The following is a 16,623-nucleotide window of genomic DNA, read 5'->3' as shown; positions in this document are numbered from 1 at the left end:
AGGTAGTAAAAAAAATACCATCGTCGGCGTCGGCACACCCATGGCGTCATTACATTAAATATTTACTTCTTCGGGCGTTCAGTAGATCTTTTCACAGGCACGATATATCCTCATCCATCGTTTAATTTAGTTCTAATCGATACTAATATATAAATCTACAGTGGTTTTTACGAATGTTCCGTTAGTCGTCGTTGCCTAAGGGCTTATCCCTCACGTCCGGTGCATTCGTTTTGAGCGATGCACCGCACCGGTGTTGCAATCCCAGGCGCGTACCAATTTTTCTAATGAAATACGTACTTCACAAATGTTCTCGATAGACTTCCACGATGAAGGAATAATAACATTGTGTAATAAAAATGAAACCCGCAAAATTATAATTTGCGTAATTACTGGTGGTAGGACCTCTTCTGAGTCCGCGCGGGTAGGTACCACCGCCCTGCCTATTTCTGCCGTGAAGCAGTAATGCGTTTCGATTTGAAGGGTGGGGCAGCCGTTGTAACTATACCTACTGAGACTTTAGAAGTTGTATCTCAAGGTGGGTGGCGCATCTACCTTGTAGATGTTCATGAGCCAGTAACCACTAACCACTTAACACCAGGTGGGCTGTGAGCTCAACCACCCATCTAAGCAATAAAAAGAAAAAAAAAGACTACTGAACCATGGATCCGATTGACTTGAAACTTGGTATCCATTTAGAAAATACATGTATTTAATGGATAGGCTAATATTTATATTATGTTGGAGTCCCTACACCAGTCGCGGGGGCGTTAATGATGAGAATCTTTGTGGGGGTGAGAAATAATAATGTTAATTTTAAATGCCCAACGAAGCGGACGGGTACAGCTAGTGATTTATATTACCTGGATATTTCGCTCGTTCCGCATATCTAGAGAATACACAATTTAAAAGCAAACTTCGTTCGTGATCGAAACGCATTGTAAGTTTCCAAAGTATACAAAACAAAACATTCTCGTGACTTTTGTAAATCGTAAATCCATTATCGTAGATTAAGCATAGTAGGTATCATGGATAATAAATACAATAATTGGGTTCTCATAAAATTCCAAAAACTATACCTAGTTAGATTAGTTTTTTTTCTTTATTGTCCTACCTATTCGCTGGTAATCTAAAGGGCTTTTTTTATTGCTCTGATGGGCGGATGAGCTCACAGCCCGCCTGGTGTTAAGTGGTTACTGGAGCCCATAGACATCTACGACGTTAATGCGCTAGCCACCTTGAGATATAAGTTCTAAGGTCTCAAGTATAGTTACAACGGCTGCCCCACCGTTCAAACCGAAACGCATTACTGCTTCACGACAGAAATAGGCAGGGTAGTGGTACCTACCCGCGCGGTCTCACAAGAGGTCCTACCACCGGTAATTACGCAAATTATAATTTTGTGGGTTTCATTTTTATTACACGATGTTATTCCTTCACCGTGGAAGTCAATCATGAACATTTGTTGAGTACGTATTTCATTAGAAAAATTGGTACCCGCCTGGGATTCGAACACCGGTGCATCGCTCAACACGAATGCACCGGACGTCTTATCCCTTGGGCCACGACGGCTTCAGGGCTATTGCAGCTACGCGCGGATGGGTAGATGAGCTCACGGGTCCAACCTGAGTGAATTTGTTAACACTAGCCCTAGCAAGAGCTAGCTGCTTCGCAGAATCTACCGTCGCATCGGAATCGCAACCGACTCAGAATATCCGACGAGAAAATTTGTTGTAATCGTTGTAATCGACGACTTCAACGGCGTTCTTGAAGGGCATCCTGCGGACAGAATGGAAAGCAGTCGACGTCGCCCCAAGCACGTAATTTCGGATCCTCCCGATCTACTAACGGTGCTTTTAGGTATCTCAAGCACCGGCCATTGTTCTCGTCGAACCCGTCGCTTGCGACGAAGGGCTCGACGAGTAAATTAACCCTCAAACACAGCCTACTGAGTTTCTCTCCGGATCTTCTCAGTGGGTCGCGTTTCCGATCCGGTGGTAGATTCTGCGAAGCAAGGCTCTTGCTAGGGTTCATGTTAGCAACGTCGTCAGGTTTGAGCCCCGTGAGTTCACCTAATAGTTAAAGTTACGCTAAAATAGCCTCTCAAGGCTTTCAGCTTAGGTAGAAAAAAAAAAGGCCATAAAAGCACCGAGAGTGGATCCGGGGGACCTGACCTAATGTAATTAGCGGCAGCCACGTTAGGACGATTAGTTTTCTGATTAGACTTGTATTTATATTATGAAATCTTTCAACACGAAGATGTCAGATTACCTTGAAAACTTGTACACGCATCCAGGGCTAATAACAATACAATAAATAACTTTACTACTTTGGTACAATATTTTGACAAAGACCAACGGTGTGATAAAATATTATTATTTCACTTTCAATTCAGCTGGCTATTAAAGCATGTTTTTAGTAAAAAAACCTTTTTGGCGAAAACTATTTCTTCCCGAAATTAAACTGTCAAAATTTATTAATTCATGACATTTATTTGCATACAGTCAGTATTTGCAATAAGTAATTATTTTCTTAAATATTTATAGTACAATTTTTTTACAACATCATACTTACCATGAACGATTGTATGATGTAGCTATTATGGATGGCATACACAGTTTCTAAAATTTATTTATAAAAAAAAAAGACATTTCCCAATCGATTATTTACTATACATAAAGGTCGATTGATACCTAAATACTTAAATGACCTGGGATATCACAACAGGTACCTAATCTTTTTACATGACTAGAGGATTAACTCTGATTACTATAATTAACTTCCAAGATATCTACAACTAGATTCACATCTTGGACCACCTACGAAATCTAATCTTTGCTAATTCATCTATAATAATTAATAACCGACACCTCAAGACTTAGATTACCTAATTATTTTGTTATCTACTAAATTTTATTTTTTCTTTATTCTTTAGTCATTGACATTTTTTTAATTCATAAAACTGAAGCTTGTCAACAACTAGTAAATTAAAAAAAATGGTATTAATAAAAAATCTATGAATTGTTGCAAATCAATGCAAAATACGAAAATTACTATGTATGTTGAACAGGTGCAGAATATGGGACATCTAAATGTTAAAAAAAGTCTTTATTTTAGTTTACTAGTTTAGCTTAAAGTAAGCTTTTTAAGTTAAGCTGTAGGGTATCTAAATTGCTTAGCCAATTTATTTGAGTCGACCTTCGTTTTTTTTTTTGTGTCATGCATTTTCATGTCATAAACCACAATTTCATGATACCGAATGTCTTTCGTCGGCTACAATACTATGTTGGCCATAAAGTTATAAGAATGTAAATATTTCTCCATAAATGTAACCTAAACTATGTGTAAATAATTCAACCGATTATATTATAATATAATAATTCTTTTAGTTGTGTACGGAGCAAATAACTTTTCCGTATAAAGCATTTATTTTAATAATTAGCTTTTACTGTAAAAAAGTAAGTAAAAAACCTAAAAGTTTGTTGTAATTAATTGGCCGTAGTTGCTAAAGCAGATAATGTAGGTACGTTGGCGACCAAAAACCGCCAAAATTATGAAGGGTTAAAATTAATAAACACAATACGATTAACAACATAAACGATTGCTCTTACTCTGCGAAACATCGTGCCACATGGCGTTGCATCGTGAGAGCATCGGTATCGCAAGATCCGTCTGATGCATGATCACGACCACTCTGTTAAGAGTGTACGAATAGGAAGAAAATTAATAAAATTAATAATAAATGATTCTTTTGCATGGTATGTAGTTTAACTAAATAAAACAGGCATAAATAGCAAACCCGACTGATTTTGGTTTTTCGGCCCTGTTAATTCCGGTCAGGATCGGAAAGTTATAAAGTTATTGTAGTGTCATGGATCATTGAATTCATTATTACGTGTGTAAATCGTCAAGTTCATCAGTGGCTTAAGGTTGGTGAAAATTACATTCAAAGATTCACTTAAAAATACCAAACAAATACATTTATACCAAGCTAATAAAGCATGGTAAAAAAACTTCAAGTTGAAGAAGGCTGGCTTCATTAGGGACGCCAAAACAGGTTGCATGAAGATCACTTCGTATTGCACATTCGGGAAATTATGTGTACGGTCTTTAATTAATAATATTATTGATGTTCTGATAAATGTACGCTTTACATATTATCGAGTTTCAACACGTTATCCGGAGCCAACCGTAAAATCTCAGGCACACCCCATTTTTCCAAGCGTGACCCAATAAAACGTAATGTCGTATTCGTCATATTTTTTATTGAGACTATCACGAAAGCTCACGGCTAATATAATCCAGTTGTATTCGACAAACATGCAGCGGCCATACGCGCGTCTTTATTTGGCTCCGAATAATATGCACGAGGCGTTTTATGGCGGTAATTATTTTAGTCTGTGGTTTTACTAACGTATACCTGCAATTTTGAATTCGTCTTGAAATCAATGTGATACTGATTAGACGACTCATTTATTCGTCAAAAACCCGAAGGTACACACTGTTGTCAGCATGGACCGGTAATAAAATCCTCCAAATTTTTCCAAGAAGACGCCATGCGTTGCGTTGATCGCTATTATTTCAATGCTAAATAAATTTTAATCGAATTTTTATTTTATTTCAAGTTTTGGCTAACCGTGAACCATGATCTTTTTTGTATCTTTTCATGTATTTTTAGTTTAGTATATTATGATATCTTTACCTATTTGTGAACGAGTGCCTATTGTATATGTACTTAATTTAAAGATACTTATATCTCTACAGCGCTTACAGCGTTTTTTCTTTGTCGAAAGTAGCATTAATATTTTGTAGCATAAATACATACCTATCCCAATATATCCTTATATGGATGAAAGGCTTGATGGAGATCAAGAGCAGCTACTTCGCGAATACTTCTACCACTGGATCTGGCCATTGACAGTAGAAACCAATTTTTTTTTTGCGTAGACGTAGACAGTGAAACTAAGTATCAAACTGAAATTTAAAGCAAATAATAATCACTTTTGTTTTAATTTATATTCCCTGATGGTTAACGCAGCGCAAAAAAAAAAGAAATATAATTATCATTTTGTGACATAGATTTTGAGTACGTCGTGACGAAGAAGCTTCCGCCGAGAATATGTTTTGGGACCGGCCTGGCCAGGGATGTGTTGCCAATAAAAGGACCGTGCGTGAGTTCTTTTATGAAGAGAAACGTTGCTGAAGTGAGACCCAATCTGGGTCCAGGAAGTTACGATATCAAACGTGACGCTTTCTACGATGTTGAGAATAGGGTTTGTAAATATGATTCAGTATATGAGCACAGTAGATTGTCATATTACTTTGACAAAGAGCGACGCCGACGAAGTGAAATTATTGTATGAAATTCGAACTGAAATTTAAACGATTTTAAAACTATGGCGGCGACAAGTAAAATTGCAAACCTTCATCTCAATTACTCGAAAATAATAGATAGTAGATATATATTAAGTGTTATGAACGGCTCACATGATGAAGGTAGTTTAAAAAATAATATTTAAACAGCAGAATTTACTGGTGGTAGGACCTCTTGTGAGTCCGCACGGGTAGGTACCACCACCCTGCCTATTACTGCCGTGAAGCGGTAATACCTTTCGGCTTGAAGGGTGGGGCAGCCGTTGTAACTATACTAAGATCTTAGAACTTATATCTCAGAGTGGGTGGCGCATTTACGTTGTAGATGTCTATGGGCTCCAGTAACCACTTAATACCAGGTGGGCTGTGAGCTCGTCCAACCATCTAGGCAATAAAAAATAAAAATAAAGAAAGAATCTATTTCTAATGTATAAGTATATTGATTGACATTACGAGAAGATCGTAATAGATATCTTCCATCTTTCATTCGTCCTTCATCGTTTGTTATATGTACCTACCTAAAGCACGTTAGTTTATTTGCTCAATATGTCTGTTTGTAGATTTACAGCAAGAATGGTCTCGGATCGAAAGTGCCGCGATGGAAAACGAAACATGAGTACCAGCCGCCTGCTCGTGAAGTTCCACCTGAAAAACCAGCTGAACAGAATTGTGCTCCGTTCAACTCAACTTCGAAACGAAAGGGAATATTTAAAACGACTTCATGTCCAGCGTATGATTAATTCATTAAAATCGTTTATACCATTTTTATTAGTAAACTAGCTGACCCGGCAGACTTCGTAGCGCCTCAATCGATAAATAAAAGTCCTAAACTTTTGTAGAAAATAAACAAAAGGAATCCGTCCGACGGGGGACACATCAAAGTAAAAACAAAATTGTTATTTTTATTTAATTCTGAGTATTTTCGTATTTATCTACCTTTTAAACCTTCTCTGGACTTCGACAAATAATTCAAGACCAAAATTATCCAAATCGGTCCAGCCGTTCTCGAGTTTTAGCGAGACTAACGAACAGCAATTCATTTTTATCTAAAGAGATAGTTTTAATACCTAAAATGAAGGAAGATTTTCAAAATCGTAAAATATTAACGAATATCTAAAAAACGTATATAAGTGGGCAATGTTTTTTAATTTACATACGAAATGTGTAAATTACTGTAAATGTAAAGTACTGGCATATAAGGCCCACCCAACTTAAATATGCAACGAATTACATATTTTGTAATTTAAGAAGATAAAAGGTAGTTTTCTGTTAACTAATTTGAGCTGTCAAAAAAGTTTGACAAATAAGTATAGTTGGTATTTCCGAATTATGTATGTGTGTTAAGTGTTCGCCCGGTTTGCGATATTCGACTTTAGGGGTGATTGATATCTGAAGTTTCAAATTAATATTGCATATAAATGAACACATTTGCGGTTTTGTTTTATTATGGCCATTTTTTTTTCTTAAGGCTGGAAAAAAGCTGGATTATGAAACATTTTTTTTGATCATTTCGTCACAATCAAGCTTGACCAAGAGAACATAAAATAGTATGTACATATACGTATGTATGACATGTATAAAAAAATAAAAATATCCTATTTAAAATTAGTTATTTTAGGCTCTATTTTAAAAATAACGATATATTTTTATTTTTTTGTGACAACATTTGCCTGTGTTTAAAATAGTGTAATTTTAATCTAACAGGCCCTGTGACTACTGTCCTGAATACAGGAAGCGTCAAATGAAGTTCGCTTACAGTTTTTCAGGAAAGAAAGTTCTGAAATGTGCTGTTCAAGTAAGTCGCTTCACTAAATATAAGAAGATTTTTAGATTGATGCTTTAGTATATTATATGCATTGCATTCTGCTTTGTGAGTTTCGGTAATTCGACAATCAAAAATAAATTAATAAATTCTCCCTTGAGTTCAATCAGCCCTGCCTTGCTCAAGGAGCTCGATAAGCTTACATTACTTGATTTAAGCTCAATAAATTACAATAGTAACCATAATAGCAGCCGAGGAGGAGCGGTTTTGCTGTCAATTACAAAGCCCATCAAGGGACAAGGACCTCTACCTTTTTTTATTGCTTGGATGGGTGGACGAGCTCAGAGCCCACCTGGGCCACCACCTTAAGTGGTTACCGGAATCCATAGACATTTACAACGTAAATACCGTCACCCACCTTGACAGCTGAGTTCTAAGGTCTCAGTATAGTTACGACCACGGAATAGATAAATAAGGTTGGAAAGGCCTTTGCTCTAATTTTGTATTAGAACCAGTGTCGTCGCTTCATCCCCACTATTTTAATTTCTACACATACACACACACAAGTATTTCGCACACAACAAAAACACCCACACATAAATCTCAGGACAGATATTCGTTCGCAAACTAGCACAAAACACCCGTAGGCATACACACTCACACACGCAAAAAGGCAATAAAAATGTTCATACACGTTAGTGCTTGATAAAATCGATATTCTTTATCGATAAATTATCTTATGAATGAATGGAGAAAATGAAACATGAAATAAATATTGAAAAAAAAAAAACTATTTTACTTTTATTAATTACAAATAGTCACTGTCGCTGGAATAAAACGTATTTGTTAAAAAGTTGGCGCTTGCTATTAATTGCGAATGAATTTTTCAAAACTAAGTGTATTCTGATTTTTTTTATGGTAAAAACATTTTCAGTAAAATGTTTAGAGCAAATATTACTCGTCTTTGTCTCCAGTTTCCTCTACCTGTCACGTCAATCCATTGTTCCCTGGCGTTAGGTTCTTTAGGAAATCTAAAATTTTTAATTTACTGCATAAGTCAAATAGCATTTTACTTAGATTTTAATACGTCTTAGACAATATAGTAAATACCCGTAAATGACATGTCCCTTTATATTATACCTTCACTTTAATTCAATGATAATAATACATATTTATTTTACTCAAAATACGTCTCACTAAGAATATACTAGGTATCATTAATTAAATATAAAATAAAGCAAAAATTATCCATGTCAAATGTAAATATAGTCGAGAATTCTGTCGATGATTTTATTTCACCACATGGTCACCTCACTATCGACAAACTGCACCACGGCCAATCAGGGCAAAGGCCGAAATTTCAAAGATTGAAGTGTAGAGAACGCAATGCATGTAGTACATTGGAAGCTGACTTAGTCATTGCGTTCATTGGGCGAGTACAAATCGCGCAATGTATGCTATTTATAACTTGCTGCAATAATATTGTTAATGTTTGGAATTTCATAATGCTCAGTATATTTTTATGTTTTAGACAAATAATATTGTAATTAAATGGTAATTTCGACTTACCGATCGAAATATATACCTCCTCGCTCTATACTTGAGGTCTGATTTTTTGTTTTACAAGTTATAATTGCACAACACGGCACTATAAAGCGGAGATCTGTTCGCCAAAGTAGTCCGAAGCGCACTAAACGCGGTGAATGAAAGAATCGGTCGAGTTATGTTTGTACAATCATAACTGTGGCACGCTTGCCCCGCCTACATTACCATTCCAACCTTATTTATCTATTCCGTGGTTACGACGGCTGCTCCACCCTTCAAACCAAAACGCATTACTGCTTCACGGCAGAAACAGGCAGGGTGGTGGTACCTACCCGGACTCTGAGGTCCTACCACCAGTAAAAATACATCTACGCCTATAGACATCTGCAACATAAATGCTGCCACGCACCTCGAGATACGAGATGTGAGGTCTCAGTTTCAACAGTACAGGTACAAAAAGTCATCATCATCATCATCATCTCAGCCTGTCCACTGCTGAACATAGGCCTCTCCAACTGATGTCCAGTGCGGCCGGTCCGTTGCCACCTGCATCCAACGTGACCCAGCAATTTTCACCAGGTCGTCGGTCCATCTGGTAGGTGGCCGTCCCACACTGCGTTTGCCAGTACGTGGTCTCCACTCGAGGATCTTTCTGCCCCGTCTTCCGTATTTAACGTAATTTTAATTTGTGCAGATCAAATGTGTGCCGTATAATTTGGATGCCTGCGGGTTTTGCGGCTGTTCCTGCTCAGCGCAAGGCGACTATTGGCAGTACGAGAATCGCATATTTCTCTGTCGAAAACATTACGCGAGACTGTTCAGGCATTGCCTAGCAAAGTTTCAAGGCGCTAAGCTGGCAGAATTTAAGGTAGTTTAATGCGAGGTACTTTAGATTAAAATAAAGTATATGAGCAGGTTCACGTGACCAGCGTTGAACGCGCGCAAAGTTTTCGTATAGTGTTCACAGGGTGCTAGCGTGTCAGGCGTTGAAGGCCTTTCCGAATTCATCAAGTTTTTTTCCTCCCTACCTATGCCTTATAGCCTTGAGAGGCTATATCACCGTTACTCTGGCGTGAAGGTGAGCTCTCTCAAACCAGGAGGTGTTGCTAACACTGGCTCTAGCAGGAGAAGTGCTTCGCAGAGTCTATCACCGGATTGGAAACGCGACCCACTGAGTAGATCCGGCGAGAAACTCAGTCTTATCTTGAAATATCTATAAATGATACTTGTCATGTTCCATGCCGCTGGTCGATTTTATATTTAATCTATTGTAGGTATACGACAAAGGCAAGATTTTCCACCGAGCGGGTGATATTGCTCGGGAGACCGACGGTCCTAATGTTGTTGTTCGGAACTTGTCTGTATTATTATTTATGCAAGCTTATCTTGAAAATGTCGTAAGCGAGATTCAGGCATCTGTCAAATATTTTGCGTTGTATGATGACTACCCGCCACAATATGGTATTAAAAGTTTCCGTTTCCAGCGATGTTCTCAAAACGCGCGTCGATCCACGCTGACATCAGTCATGGGTTAACGCAGCGTTCAACACGCGCTTTTAAAAAACACCCGTCAGCATAGGTACGGCTTGTATAAAACATATATTATATAGTCGTAAACGCGCGTTATCAAAACGCGTTTTAAGCACTTCTCATATGAGCCTGCTCTACGAAACGGATACTAATAGACATGATTACAATTATCTTTTAGGGTTATAACCCCAAAGTACAGCATTTAAAATGATGATTTTTTCAACAGTCTGTCAGAGATTGTTTCTTCGCACATTCCCACAATAGCTGTAAAGCTGCTCTGAAGATCATGAAGAGTGAAGATATCGAAAAGAAGCTGAGAAAAGAAGCCTATCTTGATTTATATTTCCCTCAACGTCGTTTTTGTAATGAATAGAAAAGGTTTTTTTTTTTCAATGTGGTAAATAGGCATGCGTATAAATTCATAGTTCCTTAAGTTGTAATAAATAAATAAAATGCTGTAGTTATCTGTACAACCACTTTTAGGATTATATTTCTATTTAATAACGTTTTTATATTCTATCATCCCATAGACGTCCACTGCTGGGCTTTGGAATGTAATTCTAAGTTGTAATTGGAATGTCTTCAAGGAAATAAAATCTTATGTGTTCGAATAATTTCGTATATTTTTCATTTTATATTTTAATGAAAAAAAATTATGATCAGATTTAATAGATCTCCTAACCTAGGAAATTGTCGTTTTACAAGATTGTCCTTTTGAAAAGTAATTTACATATGGCTAGCAATAAATTCTTAATTCAAATGAATTTTATTTACAAAAAATGCTCTAAGGAATTGTTCGAGATGATACCGACATCTCGTTTTTACCATCGCACCGCCCGCCTTCGGAGTAGAAGTTCATCCATACTACTTGGAGCCACTGCGGTCATCCACAGTGCTTTTCCAGAGGTCTTTTTTGCCACGTATCATCCGGCTATGGAATGAGCTCCCCTCCACGGTGTTTCCCGAGCGCTATGACAAGTCCTTCTTCAAACGAGGCTTGCGGAGAGTACTTCTTGATAGGCAGTGGCTTGGCTCTGCTCCTGGCATTGCTGACGTCCATGAGCGACGGTAACCACTTATCATCATGTGGGCTGTATGCTTTCGTCTACCTACAAAGGCAATAAAGAAAAAAGATAGGTATGCTCTAGGCGTCTTTTTCCGCAGGCCGTGATGACAAACAAAGGTTTCGTCGCACAAAAGGCTCACAACATTAATGACGTGTACGGAGTGAACACTACAAAACGAACGCGCGAACGAAAGCTAACGATACTCAATCTAACGCTGAGCTAGCGAAAGTTTATAACGGTAGCATCATAACAATAGGTTTATTTGCGCCAAATTAATTTGGATGAAATTAAGACAAAATGGAAGGTTCTGGTGAAACCGGAATAACCCGAGAATGAAATTCCCACCACTTTGTTTTATTTTCTGTTTTGCACTTTCAGGAATGCTGAGCCACTATATTATAAGACATTGAAAATTATTAAATGCGGGCAATTTTATAATTATCGCATTATCAAATATTAAAACCTGAAAATTTAAATTATCAAAATAAAACAAGTTCCGATTGATTACAAACGCGTGTAATCACATTTTTCGAAATAGAGTATCTATTTAGTCTGTGGTATTCCTCATATAATCTATGGCCTCACAAAAATCATCTGACTTTTCGTCCATTCCAATATTTATTTTGATAACAAATCGATATTTACGTGGGTAACTGTTAAGAAAATGAAGCTCGATTCGAATAACAAATTAGTAAACAACGAGAGTGGTATCGATTCTTCTGAAGATGTCGTGGATCCGAGACAGAACGCTGAAGATATTATCGACGAAATACTAGCAGAGTTTACAGAGTCAAGATCTCCTCCTTTGAGAAACGGTAATGGAGTACCCGATAATTTGTTCAACATGATACAGCCTCCTCGGACGCGGACACCTGCAAATTCTTTTTCGGAGAACGCTACGATAGACGACATCGACCCTGCATCAGATCTGGGAGCTTCGATCAGAAACAAATGTATGGAACTTGAAGAAATATTACAAAGCTTAAAATCGCGACTAAATCACGTCGTTCTAGATGAAAATATCGTATTGAGTCCAGAGGCTAACTCTATGGAAGCACAGCTGGAACATGATTTGGACACAGACTGCCAAGAGGATTTGTCCCTTCAAGAGTTTCTAGAGTTGCTTCACTCACAAAACAAAATAAACCCTACAGGAGTACAATGATCACTTTATTAACAAAATGAATTTATAAGAGATTTGATGTATTGTGTTAAATTTATTAGAATAAGAATATGAACTCAATGATAAGGACCATTGTCATTAAAAAAGAAAAAGTTTAGTAAAAATAAACATTTATTGTTTTATAGAAAAGGTTTTAACAATAAATTGGGTATACATTGTGAACCATTACATAACATAATATTAATAAATAGATAAGATGACATTTTATGTTTGTTTGTATCAAACTTCCCATGTTGCTCATTACATTTTCTGTCTTCAAAAACTAATATCTTAAGTTGGATGGAAAAATACCATTGCACACTTTCAAGTTTAGTTTGAAATTACATTAGTTAATACTAGACTTCAGGGGGCATAATTTTGAATTGTCTAAAGCTAAAATATCACATTAAATTATTTTTTTATTTTCATTTAATATTTGCTAACTGCTAACTTGATTCATATTTGTTTACATTTCATCAAATAAAGCATCCACTTCAGGATCTATTACAACGGGCAAAGTGTTAGGAATCGTGTCATTCTCATATAGCTGACTGTCTTCATTCTCATATGTACTCAAACTGCTTTCAGACTTTAATATTACATTCAACTCATTTTCATTTATGACTTCCAATACCTTTGTATTTTTTTCGTGATTCAGAGATATTTTAAGTTTTTGAAGCCAATTATTGTAAATTGATGGATCTGACTTAATGCATTCATTCCTAAAGAACTTCATGGCATTTACAGCTTTTTTGGAATCATCGTGCAAATTGTAATACAGTAAACTTTGTATACTTTCTGTCATTTCTGTAGCCAAATCAGACAAACTTTTGCCTTTGTTTGTAAGAGCTTTATAATCATCAATGGGATTCATAGTACCTATACTAGTAGTTTCTGTTGAATTTTTATCCATGAATAATGAAATCTTAGGTATCTCAAATGGTTCATTTTCTGCTTTTTTGGTAACTGGTAATACTGTTAAGGTTTGGGGACTTTCTTGTTGCTGCTTGTTCTTTTTCGGTCTTGGTTCAATTTTATTCAGTGGAAATAGCTTTTCAATCTTTTCCAGTGCTCCTCGAGATCTCATTTCAACTAGTGGAGGTACTTTGAATAATGTCATTATCTCATCTCTTGGTGGTGGTAGTGGTGCTGCTGGATTCAGACTTCGAAATGCAATACAGTCTAATATATATTGTGCGGTAGGACTCACTGTTTCACCAATAGGAAATGCTTCAGTGTCATCATATGTATCATCATAAGCTTTAGTCAAATCCATGGCTTCAATCAGTTCTTTGAAAGCATTAACTTGTGCATCTGTGCAGGAATATTTTTTTAAATTTGTTGGAGGAAAAACCATGTGTTTAATATTTTCTTTGTAACACAATTGTATCATAGACAAACATATTCCGTTTTCATTGTCTACATTTGGTATTAGAGCGTACATTTTTGGTGCATAGTTACTGATACAAACTCTCCTTGCTACACCAACTAAGTTGAGTTCAAGTAGACATTCAACCAAACATTTGACAGTTTGTTGAGCGTTAACATCACCTTTTCTCCCAAAAATGTAACTTAATCCCACATCAGTCAAGCACTGCCACTGTATATTCTCTTTATGTGTGAAACCATAAACTGTCAAACCTTTTTCACCAGAAGCATAGAGTTCAGTTTCTTCATTTTGAGTAAATGGTATTATCTGTTGCCCATATTGATATCCTTTCGTTCTTGAATCTGATTTTACTTTACTGTGGTTCTCTGCATTATAAAATATTCGTTCTTTTTTTATTGCTTCCTCTTTACTTGGTTTTGATGTCACAGGATCTTTAACCTTCTTTGTCCACTTGCCAACGACAGGCTTATCATCAATTTTGATGTAGGATGAAATGGGTATTTTCAAGTCCGGACCTATACTGAGGTCAGAATTCCAAGCAACAGAATTCACTGATTTTCTTTGATGAAATAGTAAAAAACTCATTGCCGATCCAAAAGGCTCAGCAACACCTTTGGTTTCTTCAACAAACAGCCTTGCAAGTTCAAAGTCATTGTTTTTGATGTGTCCTTCATCATAAAGGTTAGGTCCTATGACATTGACTTCTAGGTTGTCAGCCTTGAAACCATTCAGGACCTTAAAATACATAATAGGCCATTCTCAATTATTTGTCATAAAATTTGGTTAAGGGATCTTGCATGATATTACGTTTAGCAATTAATATACCTGACTTCTTGCAGTAGTACTATTGTCTACTGAAGTAATAGGTAAGCCCAAGATTGATTGTGATGGAAAAATACTATTGATGTCATTTGCTTCACCTGGGGGCCTTAGAATCATAAACAAACAACATATGTGGAAACTTACCTGTTGTATTTCATCATGGTCATATTTCGTTAAAGTGCAAAAGTTGGTTAGAAGAATTATTTTTGTTTTAATTATCTTTACGCCGTAGACACCATTTTTGAAATGATCAGCTGCTACAATTAGAGCATCCATCCAATCGCCTTTAGACTTGCTGGGCTGGAAAAGTATGTTTTACATTTGGAACGCAATTATTCAGTCCTTAGAAATAAAACGACAATTACATGTAGTGATTTCAACAATCATAACGAAAACCACTCACCGACTCCGGTAGTTCCCTAATCATTTGCCAAGTAGGTGTTTGCAGGGCGGATAACAATTCTATATGTTTGAACTCTCCAGGAGCTTGTTCAGCTACGCTGTTCTTCGTGTTCTTCGATCCGAGCAGAATTACACCCACATAACTGTTCTTAGCTTGACTGAGAATTTTGGTTTCAATAATGCGAGCGGCACATTCACGCGCCATCTCATAAAAGCTTTTTTTGTCTTTTTCATCGGCATTTGCAACGTTTCTTCCATTATCCAAAATTATTATCAAGCCCTGATCTATTTTAGGAGGCATTTTGTAGTAGCGATATAACTTGAATACACAACAGTGAAACTTTCAAGCTTGTGAAATTCACTGATCAAGAACGAGCAAATAATTTTTTTTTTAATGAAATTCTGAATGATGTTGGACAAGCAGATTGTATTTTTTTTAGGATTTAGGTACAGACTGAGTTTGACTGAGTTGAAGCATGAGCAACGAAGTACGAACGGTCAAGTAAACATGTTTGGATTCAAAATAGACATGTGTAAGTAATGCGAGTGATATTACTCGGGTAATATTACTCTACGATGTAATGCAACATCACACATTACGCGAAGGAAACAAACATCACACCATCACCCAACATGTTTCTTTCTTTGTCGTGTAATGTTGCTTAATACACGAACGGAACCGAGCGAGGGAGACAGACCGATCGACGCAAAATAAATGAGCAAGCGACACGGAATTATTCCTAGTGATTTGGAACCGTATGTCCTGGCCGCTAGGTACATTTTTATACCTATGGTACGTCTGAATTTTAATATAGGTATTTGTGTTTATATTTTTCATGCGGCCAGCCGGTAGTTTCCCGCAAGTACTTACTTAATTTTTTATTCGCAACTTATGTAAAATCGCTAGTCGCTCGTAATTGTTTAGTAATATTTCATATTAATTTTTGTGTTTGATTTGAATTACTTAAGCACTTGTTTGAAGATAGTTTTATTATTTGTTTTAATGCGTGTTTAATAAGTGAAAGAAATAACGGCGTCTAAATGAAAGTACAGTCCTCCTTGGATGCACTTTGAGGATATCGCGCCGAAACAATGCATCTACTGCTCTCGTATATTAACATTATTGTGGAGCTCAATTTGCAGTCTAAGTCGCCATATGAAATCCGTTCATCCCACAATAAATTATATTAAGTAAAAAATAAAATTATTATATTATTAAGTAAGTCAATCTCTGTCAAGTAATATAATAATGACACACCCGAATCATTACCTAAGTGATGTGTTGATACACATCACTTAGGTAATGATTCGGGTGTATAGATACAATGTATTCGTCGTCACAGTATCTATTGAACGCACCGAGTAATGTTAAGAGTGATGTGTAATGTTTTCGAGTAATATCACCTGTCTGTAAAAGTGATGTCATATCACATTACATTGGGAAGTGATGTTTTGCGCAAGTCTAATTCAAAACAAGTCAATATCTGTCAAAACAAGATCCAACAAGTAGGTAGAGTCCGCGCCACGAAAGAAGTCCCACAGACGCAGCGCTGCTGTCGCGAAGCTTCATCTT

The 16,623-nt window shown here is 36.7% G+C and overlaps 2 protein-coding genes across 5 annotated transcripts; one reads left to right on the top strand and one right to left on the bottom strand.

The window, feature by feature from the left end:
* Positions 1-2,470: 2,470 nt before the first annotated feature.
* LOC101741006 (uncharacterized) lies at positions 2,471-10,821 on the top strand. Of its 4 annotated transcripts, none has more exons than XM_038019379.2 (6): positions 2,471-2,724; positions 5,077-5,270; positions 5,931-6,100; positions 7,075-7,165; positions 9,372-9,545; positions 10,434-10,821. In XM_038019379.2, the coding sequence occupies exons 1-6, from the start codon at positions 2,703-2,705 to the stop codon at positions 10,578-10,580; spliced, it is 798 nt and encodes a 265-aa protein (XP_037875307.1). In that variant the 5' UTR covers positions 2,471-2,702; the 3' UTR covers positions 10,581-10,821. The 4 variants fall into 4 exon arrangements, with proteins under 4 accessions (XP_037875307.1, XP_037875308.1, XP_037875302.1 ...); XM_038019380.2 differs by having other exon boundaries at positions 2,475-2,724; positions 5,077-5,168; XM_038019374.1 differs by lacking the exon at positions 2,471-2,724 and adding an exon at positions 4,303-4,381 and having other exon boundaries at positions 5,077-5,168.
* Positions 10,822-12,550: 1,729 nt separating this feature from the next.
* LOC119630430 (X-ray repair cross-complementing protein 5) lies at positions 12,551-16,623 on the bottom strand. The gene is made up of 4 exons (XM_038019828.2): positions 16,410-16,623; positions 15,052-16,320; positions 14,793-14,948; positions 12,551-14,561 (listed from the first exon to the last, which is right to left on the bottom strand). The coding sequence occupies exons 2-4, from the start codon at positions 15,349-15,351 to the stop codon at positions 12,903-12,905; spliced, it is 2,115 nt and encodes a 704-aa protein (XP_037875756.1). The 5' UTR covers positions 15,352-16,320; positions 16,410-16,623; the 3' UTR covers positions 12,551-12,902.

Source organism: Bombyx mori, chromosome 3 (assembly GCF_030269925.1).
Source record: "Bombyx mori chromosome 3, ASM3026992v2".
Taxonomy (NCBI): domain Eukaryota; kingdom Metazoa; phylum Arthropoda; class Insecta; order Lepidoptera; family Bombycidae; genus Bombyx; species Bombyx mori.
Note: the sequence above shows the minus strand (reverse complement) of the source record. Positions and strands in the feature narration are given on the sequence as shown.

Bases quoted from the DNA above. Each gene is read 5' to 3' on its own strand.
- LOC101741006 (XM_038019373.1), top strand. From the start codon at position 4,318: ATGCAGCGGCCATACGCGCGTCTTTATTTGGCTCCGAATAATATGCAC. The intron at 4,382-5,076 runs GTAATTATTTTA...TTTGTGACATAG, and splicing joins GCACGAGGCGTTTTATGGCG to ATTTTGAGTACGTCGTGACG. The intron at 9,546-10,433 runs GTAGTTTAATGC...TTTTTTCAACAG, and splicing joins CTAAGCTGGCAGAATTTAAG to TCTGTCAGAGATTGTTTCTT.
- LOC119630430 (XM_038019828.2), bottom strand. From the start codon at position 15,351: ATGCCTCCTAAAATAGATCAGGGCTTGATAATAATTTTGGATAATGGA. The intron at 14,949-15,051 runs GTGAGTGGTTTT...ATACTTTTCCAG, and splicing joins TTAGGGAACTACCGGAGTCG to CCCAGCAAGTCTAAAGGCGA. The intron at 14,562-14,792 runs GTAAGTTTCCAC...ATGTATTTTAAG, and splicing joins ACCATGATGAAATACAACAG to GTCCTGAATGGTTTCAAGGC.